General features: G+C 43.4%; 1 protein-coding gene across 12 annotated transcripts; it reads right to left on the bottom strand.

The window, feature by feature from the left end:
• Positions 1 to 1,807: 1,807 nt before the first annotated feature.
• LOC119502684 (SUN domain-containing protein 3-like) lies at positions 1,808 to 8,838 on the bottom strand. 12 transcript variants are annotated; one of them, XM_037793784.1, is made up of 14 exons: positions 8,684 to 8,838; positions 7,782 to 7,875; positions 7,355 to 7,610; positions 7,139 to 7,300; positions 6,670 to 6,713; positions 6,221 to 6,390; positions 5,903 to 5,959; positions 5,673 to 5,767; positions 5,417 to 5,540; positions 5,184 to 5,302; positions 4,874 to 5,044; positions 4,690 to 4,779; positions 4,381 to 4,505; positions 1,808 to 1,882 (listed from the first exon to the last, which is right to left on the bottom strand). In XM_037793784.1, the coding sequence occupies exons 1-13, from the start codon at positions 8,706 to 8,708 to the stop codon at positions 4,398 to 4,400; spliced, it is 1,515 nt and encodes a 504-aa protein (XP_037649712.1). In that variant the 5' UTR covers positions 8,709 to 8,838; the 3' UTR covers positions 1,808 to 1,882; positions 4,381 to 4,397. The 12 variants fall into 12 exon arrangements, 10 of the variants coding, with proteins under 10 accessions (XP_037649712.1, XP_037649713.1, XP_037649714.1 ...); XM_037793785.1 differs by lacking the exon at positions 1,808 to 1,882 and adding an exon at positions 2,558 to 2,601; XR_005210129.1 differs by lacking the exon at positions 1,808 to 1,882 and adding an exon at positions 4,110 to 4,174 and having other exon boundaries at positions 4,313 to 4,505; positions 8,684 to 8,837.
• Between the last annotated feature and the right edge of the window lie 7,177 nt (positions 8,839 to 16,015).

The raw sequence follows: 16,015 nt of genomic DNA, 5'->3' as shown, positions 1-16,015 counted from the left end.
TACACCACACGACACCTCTCACCAGCAGGTTCGTATGGTGAACACTCGCGGTACACCACACCACACCTCTCACCAGCAGGTTCGTATGGTGAACACTCACGGTACACCACACCTCTCCCCAGCAGGTTCGTATGGTGAACACTCGCGGTACACCACACCACACCTCTCACCAGCAGGTTCGTATGGTGAACACTCGCGGTACACCACACCACACCTCCTCACCAGCAGGTTCGTATGGTGAACACTCGCGGTACACCACACCACACCTCTCACCAGCAGGTTCGTATGGTGAACACTCGCGGTACACCACACCACACCTCTCACCAGCAGGTTGGTATGGTGAACACTCACGGTACACCACACCTCTCACCAGCAGGTTCGTATGGTGAACACTCACGGTACACCACACCACACCTCTCACCAGCAGGTTTGTATGGTGAACACTCACGGTACACCACACCTCTCACCTCTCACACCTGTGTGATGTACCGTGAGTGGTGAACACTCACGGTAAACCACACCTCTCACCAGCAGGTTCGTATGGTGAACACTCACGGTACACCACATCACACCTCTCCCCAGCAGGTTCGTATGGTGAACACTCGCGGTACACCACACCACACCTCTCACCAGCAGGTTCGTATGGTGAACACTCGCGGTACACCACACCACACCTCTCACCAGCAGGTTCGTATGGTGAACATTCGCGGTACACCACACCTCTCACCTCTCACACCTCTGTGATGTACCGTGAGTGGTGAACACTCACGGTACACCACACCTCTCACCAGCAGTTTCGTATGGTGAACACTCACGGTACACCACATCACACCACTCCCCAGCAGGTTCGTATGGTGAACACTCACAGTACACCACACCTCTCCCCAGCATGTTCGTATGGTGAACACTCACGGTACACCACACCTCTCACCTCTCACACCTCTGTGATGTACCGTGAGTGGTGAACACTCACGGTACATCACACATCTCACCAGCAGGTTCATATGGTGAACACTCACAGTACACCACACCTCTCACCAGCAGGTTTGTATGGTGAACACTCACGGTACACCACACCACACCTCTCACCGGCAGGTTTATATGGTGAACACTCACGGTACACCACACCTCTCACCTCTCACACCTCTGTGATGTACCGTGAGTGGTGAACACTCACGGTACACCACACCTCTCACCAGCAGGTTCGTATGGTGAACACTCGCGGTACACCACACCACACCTCTCACCAGCAGGTTCGTATGGTGAACACTCGCGGTACACCACACCACACCTCTCACCAGGAAGTTCGTATGGTGAACACTCGCGGTACACCACACCACAACTCTCACCAGCAGGTTCGTATGGTGAACACTCACTGTACACCACACCTCTCCCCAGCAGGTTCGTATGGTGAACACTCGCGGTACACCACACCACACCTCTCACCAGCAGGTTCGTATGGTGAACACTCGCGGTACACCACACCACACCTCTCACCAGCAGGTTCGTATGGTGAACACTCGCGGTACACCACCACCTCTCACCAGCAGGTTCGTATGGTGAACACTCACGGTACACCACATCACACCTCTCCCCAGCAGGTTCGTATGGTGAACACTCGCGGTACACCACACCACACCTCTCACCAGCAGGTTCGTATGGTGAACACTCGCGGTACACCACACCACACCTCTCACCAGCAGGTTCGTATGGTGAACACTCACGGTACACCACACCTCTCCCCAGCAGGTTCGTATGGTGAACACTCACGGTACACCACACCACACCTCTCACCAGCAGGTTCGTATGGTGAACACTCGCGGTACACCACACCACACCTCTCACCAGCAGGTTCGTATGGTGAACACTCACGGTACACCACACCACACCTCTCACCAGCAGGTTCGTATGGTGAACACTCGCGGTACACCACACCACACCTCTCACCAGCAGGTTTGTATGGTGAACACTCGCGGTACACCACACCACACCTCCCACCAGCAGGTTTGTATGGTGAACACTCACGGTACACCACACCTCTCACCTCTCACACCTCTGTGATGTACCGTGAGTGGTGAACACTCACGGTACACCACACCTCTCACCAGCAGGTTCGTATGGTGAACACTCGCGGTACACCACATCACACCTCTCCCCAGCAGGTTCGTATGGTGAACACTCGCGGTACACCACACCACACCTCTCACCAGCAGGTTCGTATGGTGAACACTCGCGGTACACCACACCACACCTCTCACCAGCACGTTCGTATGGTGAACACTCACGGTACACCACACCTCTCCCCAGCAGGTTCGTATGGTGAACACTCACGGTACACCACACCACACCTCTCACCAGCAGGTTCGTATGGTGAACACTCGCGGTACACCACACCACACCTCTCACCAGCAGGTTCGTATGGTGAACACTCGCGGTACACCACACCACACCTCTCACCAGCAGGTTTGTATGGTGAACACTCACGGTACACCACACCTCTCACCTCTCACACCTCTGTGATGTACCGTGAGTGGTGAACACTCACGGTACACCACACCTCTCACCAGCAGGTTCGTATGGTGAACACTCACGGTACACCACATCACACCACTCCCCAGCAGGTTCGTATGGTGAACACTCACAGTACACCACACCTCTCCCCAGCATGTTCGTATGGTGAACACTCACGGTACACCACACCTCTCACCTCTCACACCTCTGTGATGTACCGTGAGTGGTGAACACTCACGGTACATCACACATCTCACCAGCAGGTTCATATGGTGAACACTCACAGTACACCACACCTCTCACCAGCAGGTTTGTATGGTGAACACTCACGGTACACCACACCACACCTCTCACCAGCAGGTTTGTATGGTGAACACTCACGGTACACCACACCTCTCACCTCTCACACCTCTGTGATGTACCGTGAGTGGTGAACACTCACGGTACACCACACCTCTCACCAGCAGGTTTGTATGGTGAACACTCACGGTACACCGCACCTCTCCCCAGCAGGTTCGTATGGTGAACACTCACGGTACACCACACCACACCTCTCACCAGCAGGTTCGTATGGTGAACACTCGCGGTACACCACACCACACCTCTCACCAGCAGGTTCGTATGGTGAACACTCGCGGTACACCACACCACACCTCTCACCAGCAGGTTCGTATGGTGAACACTCGCGGTACACCACACCACACCTCTCACCAGCAGGTTTGTATGGTGAACACTCACGGTACACCACACCTCTCACCTCTCACACCTCTGTGATGTACCGTGAGTGGTGAACACTCACGGTACACCACACCTCTCACCAGCAGGTTTGTATGGTGAACACTCACGGTACACCACATCACACCTCTCCCCAGCAGGTTCGTATGGTGAACACTCACGGTACACCACACCTCTCCCCAGCATGTTCGTATGGTGAACACTCACGGTACACCACACCTCTCACCTCTCACACCTCTGTGATGTACCGTGAGTGGTGAACAGTCACGGTACATCACACATCTCACCAGCAGGTTCATATGGTGAACACTCACAGTACACCACACCTCTCCCCAGCAGGTTCGTATGGTGAACACTCACGGTACACCACACCTCTCACCTCTCACACCTCTGTGATGTACCGTTAGTGGTGAACACTCACGGTACACCACACCTCTCACCAGCAGGTTCATATGGTGAACACTCACGGTACACCACATCACACCTCTCCCCAGCAGGTTCGTATGGTGAACACTCGCGGTACACCACACCACACCTCTCACCAGCAGGTTCGTATGGTGAACACTCGCGGTACACCACACCACACCTCTCACCAGCAGGTTCGTATTGTGAACACTCGCGGTACACCACATCACACCTTTCACCAGCAGGTTCGTATGGTGAACACTGACGGTACACCACACCTCTCCCCAGCAGGTTCGTATGGTGAACACTCACGGTACACCACACCACACCTCTCACCAGCAGGTTCGTATGGTGAACACTCGCGGTACACCACACCACACCTCTCACCAGCAGGTTCGTATGGTGAACACTCGCGGTACACCACACCACACCTCTCACCAGCAGGTTTGTATGGTGAACACTCACAGTACACCACACCTCTCCCCAGCAGGTTTGTATGGTGAACACTCACGGTACACCACACCTCTCCCCAGCAGGTTCGTATGGTGAACACTCACGGTACACCACACCTCTAAGCAGCAGGTTCGTATGGTGAACACTCACGGTACACCACACCTCTCACCAGCAAGTTCATATGGTGAACACTCACGGTGCACCACACCTCTCCCCAGCAGGAGGTTTGCTGGGAGAAAGTATGGTGAACACTCACGGTACACCATATCCCATATAGGAGCAAACACCGTCTTCTATATGGTCCCATAGACCCTGAAATTGTACACGCAAGTGTAGTCAGGATTTCCCCAGTTGCTCTCGACTTGCAGCTTCACATGGCTGAAGACACCTGCTTCCTGATCCTGAGAGATAGAGAAATGAACAGAGAGAGTTAGTTGAGCACAAACCGAGAGGATGGGAAATAAGGGATATAATGAGTAGCCTACAATGAGGACAGACAAACTGTAATTCTTATGATATATTAGCTTGTGGGTGAAATTTAAAAAATGCATGTGCATGTGTTTCGTTGCACCATGTAATACTCACAGACAGTTTGAAAGTCTGCAATGACTCGCCGTCCTGATCACAAAGAAAGGTTCCTAGTAGGGTACCTTCATCCTCTTTAGTCTTCATGCCCTGCAAGAGAGAAAGATAGAGATCCAGTTGAGCACCTTGTTGTTCTCCGTGTATGTGACGTCTGCAGTGTAACAATTTTAAATTTGTGACTTACATAGACAGCAAACATCTTTGGACTGTTCGAGATGCTGCCAGTTGGCGACACGGTCTTTGAAATGTGACCCAGTGTCACATGGCTGATGGTCACTGGGTGGGACAGGGCTATGACTAAATGTCCACGCTCACCATCAAATCGCCAGCAGCGTCCAACCACGATTGGTCCTCCCTGAAGAATGAAAGAGTATAAAAAAAAGTTTAGATGGTATGAGGTATAACAAAATAGACAGTAAAACAATCCAAATCATTAGATGATATTGCCAAACCGCATAGCCATGTGTTTTGTGTGTGTAGTTCCTAGTTCCTACCTGAGTCACAATACTTGGGTCTACAGGTCGTCTCCAAAGAGATATCAGGGATAAAAGAAAACAGGTTGGTCCGGTGCATTGGTATGTTTCCGAGGACAATCGAGCTAAAACAAGGGCCCCTGCACACAACAACACACACAAAGAAAGTGAAAAAGGGATCTCAAAACTAAAAATCACATGTGTGAATTACAATCTGACAGATAAAAATGATGAGGGTGATTTAGATGTCTCACCTTGCGACTCCAGGGCAAAGTTGGGCATAGTGTCCCCTGGTGGCTCCTTGACCCGCTTTAACCTCAGCACCTCATCCTGCAGCATTCTCATCCGCTCCCCCATCCATTCATATGTGCTCAAGGCCTGTAAGTGACAGGAGATTAATTTGAATGGTGGATGTTGACATCATTGTGTGTTTCAACATGTAGGTGAGAACATATTTGGGCTGTGATTGTGTTTTATAGGTGCACATTAAGAATAAAAAGAAGGTCATACCGTATCCCGCTTGGTTGATGGGAAAAGTGACGCTGAGGGTCCTGAGTCAAGAGAGTTGCTGTTCATGGATAGAGCCAGGGTGAAGTATACAATTCCTGATGGATGGAGAGAAACAAAGTATTGGAGAAACAGGTCAGTGATGTTTAATTCAAAAGACAGACACTCTACAGTATAAAACACACAAGCTGATGAACAAGATATGATTGTTTGTAGAAGGAGAGATCGCTTACCAAGACACATGAGCAGCATGAAGAACAGCCAGCGAATAATGCCGTTCCAGCAGGCCCCGTTGCCCCCGCTGGCCCCATTGGCCCCACTGGCCCCACTGGCCCAGTTGCCCCCGCTGTCCCTGTTGTCCCCGCTGGCCTCTTTGGCCCCGCTGGCCCCACTGGCCCAGCTGTCCCTGTTGGCCCCGCTGGCCCAGCTGGCCCTGTTGGCCCCGCTGGCCCAGCTGGCCCCATTGGCCCCACTGGCCCGGTTGCCCCCGCTGTCCCTGTTGTCCCCGCTGGCCTCTTTGGCCCCGCTGGCCCCACTGGCCCAGCTGTCCCTGTTGGCCCCGCTGGCCCAGCTGGCCCTGTTGGCCCCGCTGGCCCAGCTGGCCCCATTGGCCCCACTGGCCCGGTTGCCCCCGCTGTCCCTGTTGGCCCCGCTGGCCTCGTTGCCCCAGCTGGCCCCACTGGCCCCGCTGTCCCTGTTGGCCCCGCTGGCCCAGCTGGCCCTGTTGGCCCCGCTGGCCCTGTTGGCCCCGCTGGCCCTGTTGGCCCCGCTGGCCCAGCTAGCCCTGTTGGCCCCGCTGGCCCAGCTGACCCCATTGGCCCCACTGGCCCGGTTGCCCCCGCTGTCCCTGTTGGCCTCGTTGCCCCAGCTGGCCCCACTGGCCCCGCTGTCCCTGTTGGCCCCGCTGGCCCCACTGTCCCTGTTGGCCCCGCTGGCCCAGCTGGCCCTGTTGGCCCCGCTGGCCCAGCTGGCCCTGTTGGCCCCGCTGGCCTAGCTGGCCCCATTGGCCCCACTGGCCCGGTTGCCCCCGCTGTCCCTGTTGGCCTCGTTGCCCCAGCTGGCCCCACTGGCCCCGCTGTCCCTGTTGGCCCCGCTGGCCCCACTGTCCCTGTTGGCCCCGCTGGCCCTGTTGGCCCCACTGGCCTCGTTGCCCCAGCTGGCCCCACTGACCCCGCTGTCCCTGTTGGCCCCGCTGGCCCCACTGTCCCTGTTGGCCCCGCTGGCCCAGCTGGCCCTGTTGGCCCCACTGGCCCAGTTGGCCCCAATGGCCCCAATGGCCCCACTGGCCCCGTTGGCCCCTATGGCCCAATTGGCCCCTGTGATCCCGCTGGCCATGCTGATTTTCTTGGCGATGGACTTTCTCAGACCGTCTGGAGAAAACCTCCTTTTTCTGAAAGTATTGTATAATGAAAATGAGAAAGAGTGAGAGCTTTGAAGATGTTTAATGAAGAACTTATGACCCTGTTGGCCCCGCTGGCCTCGTTGCCCCAGCTGGCCCCACTGGCCCCGCTGTCCCTGTTGGCCCCGCTGGCCCTGTTGGCCCCGCTGGCCCAGCTGGCCCTGTTGGCCCCGCTGGCCCAGCTGGCCCCATTGGCCCCACTGGCCCGGTTGCCCCCGCTGTCCCTGTTGGCCTCGTTGCCCGAGCTGGCCCCACTGGCCCCGCTGTCCCTGTTGGCCCCGCTGGCCCCGCTGGCCTCGTTGCCCCAGCTGGCCCCACTGGCCCCGCTGTCCCTGTTGGCCCCGCTGGCCCCACTGTCCCTGTTGGCCCCGCTGGCCCAGCTGGCCCTGTTGGCCCCACTGGCCCAGTTGGCCCCAATGGCCCCAATGGCCCCACTGGCCCCGTTGGCCCCTATGGCCCAATTGGCCCCTATGATCCCGCTGGCCATGCTGATTTTCTTGGCGATGGACTTTCTCAGACCGTCTGGAGAAAACCTCCTTTTTCTGAAAGTATTGTATAATGAAAATGAGAAAGAGTGAGAGCTTTGAAGATGTATAATGAAGAACTTATGACTGTTAAACACATAGCCTGTGTATGCTACAGAACATACTGTATACAAGCATGACTGTGACACACACACACACACACACACACACACACAAACGTCAGCTTACTTGTACGTAGCCGTCTCCTTGTAGGAAATGACTGGTTTTCCTAGATGGTTGTAATATCCTGCGTTGGTCAGTCGAACGCTTCTGCGTACCGTGACTGTAAACAAAACAAGAGAGCAGAGGAGGTGGTCAGTCACTCACTGACACAAGTTATGTCATACACTTTGACTTTTCTAACTACAACACTTCTACTGTAAGAAGCAACTCAGTGCATGTCAATAGTTTTGTGTTTTTGAGTGTCAGACACACAGAAACCAAAAAAAAAACACTCTATGTCAGAGATGTGTGGATTCAACTAAAGCCATTTTTGAGGTTGTAGTTTGTGTTGGATGAGCCTTTTAACCATCTTCTCTTCTTTTTGTGAATATAGACTGCTGTTTATTTTCCACATAGTCATACAAGTAACTTTTTCTTTAATATTTATAATATAAATAATTATATTTATCCTCTTTTATTACTTTTCTCAATGTCAGTTTTTGAATAAGTATAAATTCAATCAGTGCTCCATTACTGCCTAACCCAGTTGAATAGAGGCTTACAGGAACTACCACCTGTGCATGAAAGTCATTAAAGAAAACTATTTGACCTAACATCAAGTTGAACATATTGTTGTTGTTTTTTTGCACGATTAGAAACTTTGCAGTTATATTAGGAAATGTGCAAAAGGGAATTCATGTCCATGACTGGATTAAATTTTCTCGAAAAGTGTTTCTAACATTTTGTCAAACTGCATTGGACAAAAATGATTAGAAACATCTCTCTCACACAGTCTGAATATTAATCTCTCAAAGGTAGGATTAATCACGTTACATATGAATATGTTCCAACAGAAACCATACAGAGGTATTGCTGCTCTGCTTACTGAGTGTGTGTTTCACAGATCTGTGATAGAAACAATTCTTTACCTTCACTTTGCCTGTTTGATAACATTGTGTCAATGAAGAAGTGGATGTTCAGCGTTGAGTTTTGGTCTCTTGGCGGTTTTGCAAGATATTTTGCTCTGAGAAAACAAGTGAAGAATAAGGTGAGTCCTAATCTTACTGAATTCCACAATGGCTGTGATGCGTCATAGAATTCTAGAATGACATCCTAAACGTAGAACATAGAACACACGCGCACACAGCAGCGTGCGGGGGCGCCCCGGTAGCTATGACAACCATCACTGTCACTAAGATGAATAATAATAATAATAATAATAACTGTAAGTGCCGTTGCATAAATGTGTTCATGATATATAATTAGTAATTGATCACATAAGTTCATGCAATAAATAAATAAATAGATAATTCATTTAATGTAAGGTTAAAAATTTAAATATGATGTGAGTAAAATTATTTGTTTCATACAGTTCAAAATATGTAACAGGTAGAAGTGTTTCAGTCAAAAGTACATTAGTCCACTGTGTTTTACGTTCCGCCCCGGAACCAACGGAATTCATTGAGGGACTGAAACAATCCAACGTAAGTGAAGGAGCAGATGCCTTTCGCGGGCTCTGTAAAGTGTTTAAAGCTATGATTATCGACATCTGAAGCTAAAAGCAGACAGTCAAAGAGACTTTCAAAAGGACTTTCATGGACTCAAGAACCTCTTTTCATGACAAGCGGCCAACGAGGTATTGTTGTTCTACCTGTAAATGCAATTTAACTCATGTTCCCGCCAATTTGTATTTTCCTTTGTTCTCATGCTATGTCAAGTGTATTTTACCGATATGCTTGTGCTATGTTGATTCGTAGTTTTCACGGCGTGTGCATGACGTGACTCAGAAGTGAAGCATCAGAGAAAGACCTGTCCAAGCAATAAACGCCCGTATCAAAGAACCGACCTGTGTCTGTGTTGTTGTGAAGAGAGCTACAATAACACTATGATGAAGGCATAAAACGGCCAAAAAGTCTTTTATACACATAAACACACAATAAAACACTTTTATTTTTTAACTTTGCAAGATGTAGAGAACAGTTGGGGTAAATTTTATGGTATTCTTTTCATTTGGACAAAAAGTTGCAATTTATGAAATCATTCAAATAAAAAAAAAAACTAGTTTTTTTTTCAACACAATGACACAAAAAAATTACATTGAATCCTTTGGGAGTGTAAAACCCATACGGACATATCAGATCCATTTATCTACAAACTGAAAGAAACACAAATGCAATTTTTTCCCTTAAAATTGAGTGTTCTTGTGAAACAAAAATATATTTAAAAGTTCTAGAAATGTTTAACCAGTGCTCCGTCTTTTGCATTTATTATTCTTTCTTTTGGGGTTGATACGAGGTTTTACTGTAACCTTTTAACATAAAGGAAATAAAAGCAGAGGAGGATGTTATTCAGCACCTTTTTTATCCTCCAAGACTGATGGTTGAACATTACTGGGAGAATAAAATATAAAATATCTTATCTATATCTATCTGCTTTGTATATAGGTAGATATATAGGTGTTGTAGCTAGTATACGAGGGCAGTCATGCAGCAGGTGGCTGAACTGATGAAGACAAGATGGACGACATCGATAGCACATTTAGCTGGACAGTGAGGCCTTAAATGGGTCCCTAATAAAATATGCCTCACATCAGTCAGTATGTTTCCTTCTGCCTGCTTTAAGGACAGTTTCACTTTGCTCATTTAAAAGAAAAAGAAAAAAGAAAAACCTGAATTTCGCCAAACAAAGACAGAAAATGCAAAAACTTTAATGGAAACAGATTATCTGTATTATAAACACTTTGGTAACACTTTATTTTACAGGTCTGCACATTTCATGGTAATTAGGTGATAATTAGCAAGTACATTTCTTTGGAATTACTGCCAAATTAACCCAATATTTACAGTTGCCTAGTAAAATTATACCGGTCATAGATAACGTATTTAATCGCTTTTTATGCTGTTTTCTGAAATTTGCTGACTATGGCAAGCCAAGTTAGCTCACCTTAAAGCACATTACGCTAGATTTGAGATAAAGTTAACAAACCCCCAGTTGGACAGGATTTATTTAAACTTTTAGTACATAGTAATTTAAATGAGGGCTATTTAAGTGTTCCTACTGGGTAGCTGATTTACCTAAAAAAGATGTCCGAAAAAAAATTCTGAAAAATTTCTGAAAATAAAAGTCTGAAAAAAAAGATCTAAAAAAAGTCTGAAAAAAAAGATTTGAAAAATTTCGGACAGAAAAAGTCTGAAAAAAAATGTCTGGAAAAAAAAGTCTGAAAAATGTCCGAAAAAAAAGATTTGAAAAATTTCGGACAAAAAAAGTCTAAAAAAAAAGATCTAAAAAAAGTCTAAAAAAAAAGATTTGAAAAATTTCGGACAGAAAAAGTCTGGAAAAAAAAGTCTGAAAAAAAGATCTGAAAAAAAAGTAAAAAAAAAAAGATCTGAAAAATGTCCGAAAAAAAAGTCTGAAAAAAAAGATTTGAAAAATTTCGGACAGAAAAAGTCTGGAAAAAAAAGTCTGAAAAAAAGATCTGAAAAAAAAGTAAAAAAAAAAAGATCTGAAAAATGTCCGAAAAAAAAGTCTGAAAAAAAAGATCTGGAAAAAAAAGTAAAAAAAAAAATATCTGAAAAATGTCCGAAATAAAAGTCTGAAAAAATGTCCCAAAAAAAGTCTGGAAAATAGATCTGAAAAGTCTGAAAAAAAAAATTCTGAAAAATTTCTGAAAATAAAAGTCTGAAAAAAAAGATCTGAAAAAAAAGTAAAAAAAAAAAGATCTGAAAAATGTCCGAAAAAAAAGATTTGAAAAATATCGGACAAAAAAAGATCTAAAAAAAGTCTGAAATAAAAGATTTGAAAAATTTCGGACGGAAAAAGTCTGAAAAAAAAGATCTGAAAAAAGTCCGAAAAAAAAGTCTGGAAAATAGATCTGAAAAAAGTCTGAAAAAAAAAATTCTGAAAAAAAAAATCTGAAAATAAAAGTCTGAAAAAAAAGATCTGAATAATGTCCGAAAAAAAAGATTCGAAAAATTTCGGACAAAAAAACTCTAAAAAAAAGATCTGAAAAAAATCTGAAAAAAAAGTCTGAAAAATAGATCTGAAAAAGATGTCCGAAAAAAAATTCTGAAAAAAAATTTCTGAAAATAAAAGTCTGAAAAAAAAGTAAAAAAAAAAAAGATCTGAAAAATGTCCGAAAAAAAAGTCTGAAAAAATGTCCCAAAAAAAGTCTGGAAAATAGATCTGAAAAGTCTGAAAAAAAAAAATCTGAAAAATTTCTGAAAATAAAAGTCTGAAAAAAAAGATCTGAAAAAAAGTAAAAAAAAAAAAGATCTGAAAAATGTCCGAAAAAAAAAATTTGAAAAATATCGGACAACAAAAGATCTAAAAAAAGTCTGAAATAAAAGATTTGAAAAATTTCGGACAGAAAAAGTCTGAAAAAAAAGATCTGAAAAAAGTCCGAAAAAAAAGTCTGGAAAATAGATCTGAAAAAAGTCTGAAAAAAAAAATTCTGAAAAAAAAAAATCTGAAAATAAAAGTCAGAAAAAAAAAATTCTGAAAAAAAAGATTTGAAAGATTTCTGAAAATAAAAGTCTGAAAAAAAAGATCTGAAAAAAAAGTCTGAAAAATAGATCTGAAAAAAGTCTGGAAAAAAAAATATCTGAAAAATGTCTGAAAAAAAAAATTCTGAAAAAAAAAAATCTGAAAATAAAAGTCTGAAAAAAAAGATCTGTAAAAAAAGTAAAAAAAAAAAGATCTGAAAAAAAAGATTTGAAAAATTTCGGACAAAAAAAGTCTAAAAAAAAAGATCTAAAAAAAGTCAGAAAAAAAAAGTCCTGAAAAAAAAGATCTGAAAAATTTCTGAAAATAAAAGTCTGAAAAAAAAGATTTGAAAAAAAAGTCTGAAAAATAGATCTGAAAAAAGTCTGGAAAAAAAAAATATCTGAAAAATGTCTGAAAAAGATGTCCGAAAAAAATTTCTGAAAAATTTCTGAAAATAAAAGTCTGAAAAAAAGATCTGAAAAAAGGTCCGAAAAAAAGTCTGAAAAATAGATCTGGAAAAAGTCTGAAAAAAAAAATTCTGAAAAAGATGTCCGAAAAAAAATTGTGAAAAAAAAGATCTGAAAAATTTCTGAAAAATAGATCTGAAAAAAAAAATTCTGAAAAAAAATATCTGAAAAATGTCTGAAAATAAAAGTCTGAAAAAAAAGTAAAAAAAAAAGATCTGAAAAATATCTAAAAAAAAAAAAATTCTGAAAAGAAATATCTGAAAAATGTCTGAAAAAGATGTCAGAAAAAAATTCTGAAAAATTTCTGAAAATAAAAGTCTGAAAAAAAAGTAAAAAAAAAAATATCTGAAAAAAAAAATTCTGAAAAAAAATATCTGAAAAATGTCTGAAAAAGATGTCCGAAAAAAAAATCTGAAAAATTTCTGAAAATAAAAGTCTGAAAAAAAGATCTGAAATAAAAGTCTGAAAAATGTCCGAAAAAAACGATTTGAAAAATTTCGGACAAAAAGTCTGAAAAAAAAGATCTGAAAAAAAAGTCTGAAAAAAAAGTCTGAAAAATGTCAGAAAAAAAAGATTTGAAAAATTTCGGACAAAAAAAGTTAAAAAAAGTCTGAAAAAAAAGATTCGAAAAATTTCGGACAGAAAAAGTCTGAAAAAAAAGATCTAAAAAAAGTCTGAAAAAAAAGATTTGAAAAATTTTGGACAGAAAAAGTCTGAAAAAAAGTCTGAAAAAAAGATCTGAAAAAAGTCTGAAAAAAAGATCTGAAAAATTAGTTGAAAGACATCCATATTTATGAAGTTTGAAAACGTGTCAATTTGACCCGAAGACAACAGGAGGGTTAACAAAAGAAAAATCTTAAAGCCGCACTAATCAACAACAGAAATGTATTGTGAAAGGTGTTGCTTGTACTGATGAACCCCAGCAGATTATCCTGACTCAAAGTTCCCCTCAGTTCTACTGTGCTTTTTTTAGCATCTTTAAGCTCATTGTTTCTGTTATGTGGTCTTTTGAAGCCACAGCAGGCAGCTGTTTACAATGAAAAACACTCTATACACTATACAATTACCCAGCACCAAATGGCAGAGAAATTTAATGACTAACTGGCAAACAGAGCCACATATATTTCGCAGGAGTTGGTGGAGACCAAAAACAGAGTAAAAAGAGGGTGAATATTGGACCTGAGTTCACCCCTTGGTCAGACACATGACTCCAAATGAATGATGGTGTTGCTCGGTGTCTGCTGGATGTGTGGATAGGCAACTGTTTGCTAACGCGGTCACCATATCTACTTTATAATTTGATAAAATCTCAATGTTGTGTTTACAACGTGTTCCGATGCATGCAAGAGGCCAAAAATCAGTTAATGCAGATTTAATATAAAGGGGACATATCATGCTCATTTTCAGGTTCATACTTGTATTTGAGGTTTCAACTAGAACATGTTTATATGCTTTAATGTTCAAACAACACATTATTTTTCTCATACTGTCTGTTTGAATATACCTGTATACACCCTCTATCAGAAACGTTCCGTTTTAGCGCATTTCAATGGAATGGCAACGGAATTGCGTCGCTAGGAAACAGCTTGGGTCCATTTTTACTTCCTGTCAGCTGATGTCATTCACATACACTGCAACAGGAAATAAACTGAGACACATTTGGAATGTTTACGTTTAAAACTGTGAAATTGTCTAAATATTTTAGATTTGTGACATCACAAATGCACAAAAATCCTGACGGCTTGTTTCAAAAGCACAGTTTCTGAATACAAGCTCTGTGTATTTATCTGTGGATTGAGCGTTTTGATACTTTCACAGTATTTATATATCACTTAAACCTGCATTATGACATAAAATACATGAAAATCTCACTTTTTACAATATGGGACCTTTAAGGTCCAAGTCTACTTGTCAATGATAAGAGATGTTAATAATTAACCGTTTAACCGGTATTGTATATACAAAATACATTTATGGAAATAAGATTGATTGGATTATATTCACCAGAAGTTTAACACATTACATGTCCCTTATAAATTAAAAAGAAAATACCACTAAATTGTGAGGGAAATGTTTTATTCTTTGATTTGGGGATTTGGGGATTTTGGGAGTAAAAGTAACTAGAGTGTATGACTCAACTTGTTCCCATGGTCTAGTGTTAAAAAAGTTAACAATAATCACAATAAATCGGAATATTGAATCGCAAAACATATCGAATTTGCACCCAAGTATTGTTATGGTATCGAATCAGGAGGCGTATCTTCTCAGCACTAGTAAGTGGACCTTGATTCTTGTTGTTTTTGTCTGTAGTTACTGTTTTGCTAAGTGGCTTGTTAATGTTAGTGGCTTGTGGCATTGGTATATGTTATACCAAAAACAGTTTTCAAGGTTCATTTATCCACGAATGAATGTCAGAAACAAACTATTTCTCTGGCAGACCAAGTAACTAATGCAAAAAACAAAAACAAAAAAAAAGATTTAATAACATTACATTGCAACTATCTAGACTTCTGAAAGACTCCCAGAAATCATTAAATGCCCATCGCTCAAGTTTACAGCGACCTTTAATATTTCAAAATGCACTCACAGCATCCCAGCAGCATCTTCCCCCCCTCCCCGAAGCAACAACAACAAACTGTGGTTTTTATTTTGTTTTGTTTGTGACACTTGTGACACAGCGTGGCAAGTCATCGCTGCTGGACCGAGAAGACATTTGTAACTTCTCGCTTGTTATGGATGAACGAGATCAGAGAGAAAACAAATGAAGGGGGCTGCGGTTTGTCGAACACCGCTATGCTGCGAGACAATTCAGGTGACAGAAGAGATATGAGAGGGCTTCACACTGCGTCGGCTGGACTCCGGCAGCTGCTGCGGATTTACAACGGCAGCTGTTAGGAGGAAAAATCTCATGTAGAAGAAGGGAAGAAAAGGGCCGAGACATTTACATTTAACTGAATGACTGATTGATGATTCTCTACCTGGTGCTGAGATTTCTGCCTTTGAGAATCCCTTTTGCGATGAAAGACTCTTCCCCCCCGCAGGAGTTTCATTGACACCTCTACCTTTTATCTTGACCCGTTTGCTCCCACTTTTTCATCTGGCACCTTTTCTTTTAACGCAAGTTCATTTATCCTTGGAACTCAGAAGGTGTTTTTGTCTTTTGCAGCTGGACCTATGAATAGATCCCTTGATCCTTATCACAGAGAACATTAGTTCCCACAAGTAAGTGCTTCTAAGTAGTCTCCGAGCATAGGAGGAGCTGTGGCATCATGCAGGGGATGAAAGGAGAAAACTCTCGCTCTGAAATGTAAT

Source organism: Sebastes umbrosus, chromosome 15, assembly GCF_015220745.1.
Source record: "Sebastes umbrosus isolate fSebUmb1 chromosome 15, fSebUmb1.pri, whole genome shotgun sequence".
NCBI classification, from domain to species: domain Eukaryota; kingdom Metazoa; phylum Chordata; class Actinopteri; order Perciformes; family Sebastidae; genus Sebastes; species Sebastes umbrosus.
This window is presented reverse-complemented; position numbering and strand designations above follow the sequence as displayed.

Bases quoted from the DNA above. Each gene is read 5' to 3' on its own strand.
- LOC119502684 (XM_037793784.1), bottom strand. From the start codon at position 8,708: ATGTTATCAAACAGGCAAAGTGAAG. The intron at 5,960-6,220 runs GGGACAGCTGGG...GCGGGGGCAACG, and splicing joins CTGGGCCAGCGGGGCCAACA to GGGCCTGCTGGAACGGCATT. The intron at 4,506-4,689 runs GTGAGTATTACA...TCTATCTCTCAG, and splicing joins TGCAGACTTTCAAACTGTCT to GATCAGGAAGCAGGTGTCTT.